Source organism: Drosophila obscura, unplaced genomic scaffold, assembly GCF_018151105.1.
Source record: "Drosophila obscura isolate BZ-5 IFL unplaced genomic scaffold, ASM1815110v1 contig_150, whole genome shotgun sequence".
NCBI lineage: Eukaryota > Metazoa > Arthropoda > Insecta > Diptera > Drosophilidae > Drosophila > Drosophila obscura.
Genome location: NW_024542736.1, coordinates 5475189 through 5478480, shown reverse-complemented (window position 1 = coordinate 5478480; position 3292 = coordinate 5475189). Strand labels below are relative to the sequence as shown.

At 51.4% G+C, this 3292-nt stretch overlaps 1 protein-coding gene across 1 annotated transcript; it reads left to right on the top strand.

The window, feature by feature from the left end:
* Positions 1-825: 825 nt before the first annotated feature.
* Positions 826-2748, top strand: LOC111069156 (protein tailless). Its single transcript, XM_022359069.2, has 2 exons — positions 826-1029; positions 1154-2748. Exons 1-2 carry the CDS (start codon positions 954-956, stop codon positions 2440-2442), a joined length of 1365 nt encoding a protein of 454 aa, XP_022214761.1. The 5' UTR covers positions 826-953; the 3' UTR covers positions 2443-2748.
* Positions 2749-3292: the final 544 nt, after the last annotated feature.

The window sequence follows — 3292 nt, the reverse complement described above, 5'->3', positions numbered from 1 at the left end:
CAAGAAATAAACCCCATTTGATGGCATCATAAAAGACAACTAATTATTGAATGGAAGGAAAACAATCAATAATTTCGAGCAACCCTCAAGCAGGGGCCCTCAAGTAGAACTACCCAACTACCAACTACCCAACTATAGAGAACAGAACAGAACCCACAGGTACTTCACACAAATCACAAAGCGGTAATAATGGCAGCGCCATAAACGGAGAGTGGATGGATGTCCACAGCTAGGGCCACGGCCACGGCGCTGTCTTCATTAACAACTGTCACACCAAAAACCCCCAGGAGTCCGGAGAGAATCAGAGAACACACAAGGGATAGAGAGCGAGAGAGTGAGCCAGAGAGAGAGAACGAGAACAGGTAGCTGTCGCAACGGAAAAAGGCCATAAAAACCCATAGAATTGAGAATGAGCGACGTGACGGCTGCTGCTCAATGAATTTTCGCAATGGCAGCCTGCTGCTACCCGGGATCGAGAGGATGCCCAGAGAGTGCGGAGTGAAAGAGACAGACGCTGCGAGAGAGCAGCGTTAGAGGGAGTGCGTGCGAGAGAGCTGGCAACAGCAGCTTCCCACCCCCCGAAGAAGCGACGACCAATAAACGTAGCGCTCGACTACCTAAGGGTGATCGGAGTGCGCTCGATGAATGGGACGGCCCGGGATTTGCGCGGCAGGACTATTAAAACAGGAGCAGGGTGGTGAGCAGACAACACAACCAGTCGTGATCTCAGCGAGTCCACATCAGAGTCCAGTTCGGTATAACAACACGGAGTGCTTCCAGCAAGGATAGCCCAAAAAATCGCAACGAATCGCAACCAAAATCGAACACATCGAAAGCCGAGAGCAGTGCCAAAGTGTCAAGAAATAAGAAACGAGCAAACAGAAAAAGTGAAACATATTTCGTGCCCCCCAATTGTGTCCATATAAATCGCCAAAATTACGCCCCACATCGGTATGCAGTCTGCGGAGGGTTCACCAGACATGATGGATCAGAAGTACAACAGCGTCCGGTTGTCCCCAGCGGCATCAAGTAAGTACACCACGGATCAAGCCCCAAGCCAAACCAAACCAAACCCTGATTAAGTCTTTCCAACAATCAAAATCCAAGTCAAACCATTCTAACCATTTTCTTCTCCCTTTTGTTGCTTTTCCAGGCCGCATCCTTTACCATGTGCCGTGCAAAGTGTGCCGGGATCACAGCTCCGGGAAGCACTACGGCATCTATGCCTGCGATGGCTGTGCCGGATTCTTCAAGCGCAGCATCCGCCGCTCCCGCCAGTACGTGTGCAAGTCCCAGAAGCAGGGCCTATGCGTGGTGGACAAGACACACCGGAACCAGTGCCGCGCCTGCCGCCTGCGCAAGTGCTTCGAGGTGGGCATGAACAAGGACGCCGTGCAGCATGAGCGCGGCCCACGCAATTCCACGCTGCGCCGCCACATGGCCATGTACAAGGACGCGATGATGGGCGCCGGCGAGATGCAGCAGATTCCGCCAGAGATCCTCATGAACACAGCCGCCCTCACTGGCTTCCCCGGCCTGCCCATGCCCATCCCTGGAGTGCAGCGGCCCCACCACCATGCCGGCCATCCTGGCCATCCCGGCCACCCAGCGCTGAGCGCCGCCTTCCAGACGCCGGCCGCTGTGCTGGATCTCTCTGTGCCCCGTGTGCCCCACCATCAGGGCCATCACGGCTTCTTCTCACCCACTGCCGCCTACATGAACGCCCTGGCCACCCGGGCCCTGCCCCCCACGCCCCCACTGATGGCCGCCGAGCACATCAAGGAGACGGCCGCGGAGCACCTGTTCAAGAACGTCAACTGGATCAAGAGCGTGCGCGCCTTCACGGAGCTGCCGATGCCCGACCAGCTGATGCTGCTGGAGGAGTCGTGGAAGGAGTTCTTCATCCTGGCCATGGCCCAGTACCTCATGCCCATGAACTTTGCCCAGCTGCTGTTCGTTTACGAGGCGGAGAACAACAACCGCGAGATTGTGGGCATGGTCTCCAGGGAGGTGCACGCCTTCCAGGACGTGCTCAACCAGCTGTGCCACCTGAACGTGGACAGCACCGAGTACGAGTGCCTGAGGGCCATCGCGCTCTTCCGCAAGTCCCCGCCGGCGGCTAGCTCCACGGAGGATCTGGCCAACAGCTCCATCCTGACAGGCAGCGGCAGCCCCAACTCCTCCGCCTCGGCCGAGTCCCGCGGCCTCCTGGAGTCCGGCAAGGTGGCGGCCATGCACAACGATGCCCGCAGTGCGCTCCACAACTACATTTCGCGCACCCACCCCAACCAGCCGCTGCGCTTCCAGACGCTCCTCGGCGTCGTCTCCATGATGCACAAGGTCTCCAGCTTCACCATCGAGGAGCTCTTCTTCCGCAAGACCATCGGCGACATCACCATCGTTCGTCTCATCTCGGATATGTATAGCCAGCGCAAGATCTAAGTGGATATCGGAAATCTGAGTTGCCGTCGGCGAATCGAATCGAATCGAATGGAATCCAATCATTCATTCATGCACTTGAAGTGCCTTCCTAGTGCTGGGAACTGTGATAACCTCGGATCCATTTGGCATTGGACAATATTCAATCAGTGAAAGCTTACACATCTCCAGGAGTTGAGCCTTAAACGCACCCTAATACCTTAACCCACTCACTAGCTTAGTCGGAGTCTCCTAGCCTTAGCCTTACCCTTAGCCTTAACCCTAACCCATCCACGAAGTGATTCAAATTGCATTCGTAAAAGTTTCAACTTTTCCTGTTAATACCTTTAGTTTAGTTAGAAGTTAAAAACATTTAGATCTAAGTGCATATCATTCGATTTAAGAACTTAACAAAACAATTTTAAAAATAAACCTAAAGGTTTTGAAATCAATACTATTTGCTGGAATTTTTATTGGGGATGTTTCAGGGCGGAAATTAAAATTTAAATTATTTTCAGTTTGGAGGATAATTGATGCTGAGCATTAAAAACTTTATATACATACTTCAGTGATTATAAAAATTCAGTTAAACTTGGGTCAGAATAGTGTTATATACATATGTTGAAAATTGTAATTCCGTGAGAAGAATTTAACATTTAAAAAGAAAAAAACTCTAAAATAAACGTATGTAAATATAAAATGGCAAGAAAATAATCTATGATCTTCTCCACTGTTCATCATCGTCTTCATCGTTTTCGTTATCTTGCCTTGTGATCAGTAAAATTTTAGCATTGCGCGCGCTCGTTTTGCTGCTGTCTACCCAATGCCTTATCTCGCTTAAGTTTCGTAGTTGTTGTTGTTGTCTCTTTTTCTA

Coding starts and splice junctions, on each gene's coding strand:
- LOC111069156 (XM_022359069.2), top strand. CDS start 954: ATGCAGTCTGCGGAGGGTTCACCAGACATGATGGATCAGAAGTACAAC. Junction 1,030..1,153: donor GTTGTCCCCAGCGGCATCAA/GTAAGTACACCA, acceptor TTGCTTTTCCAG/GCCGCATCCTTTACCATGTG.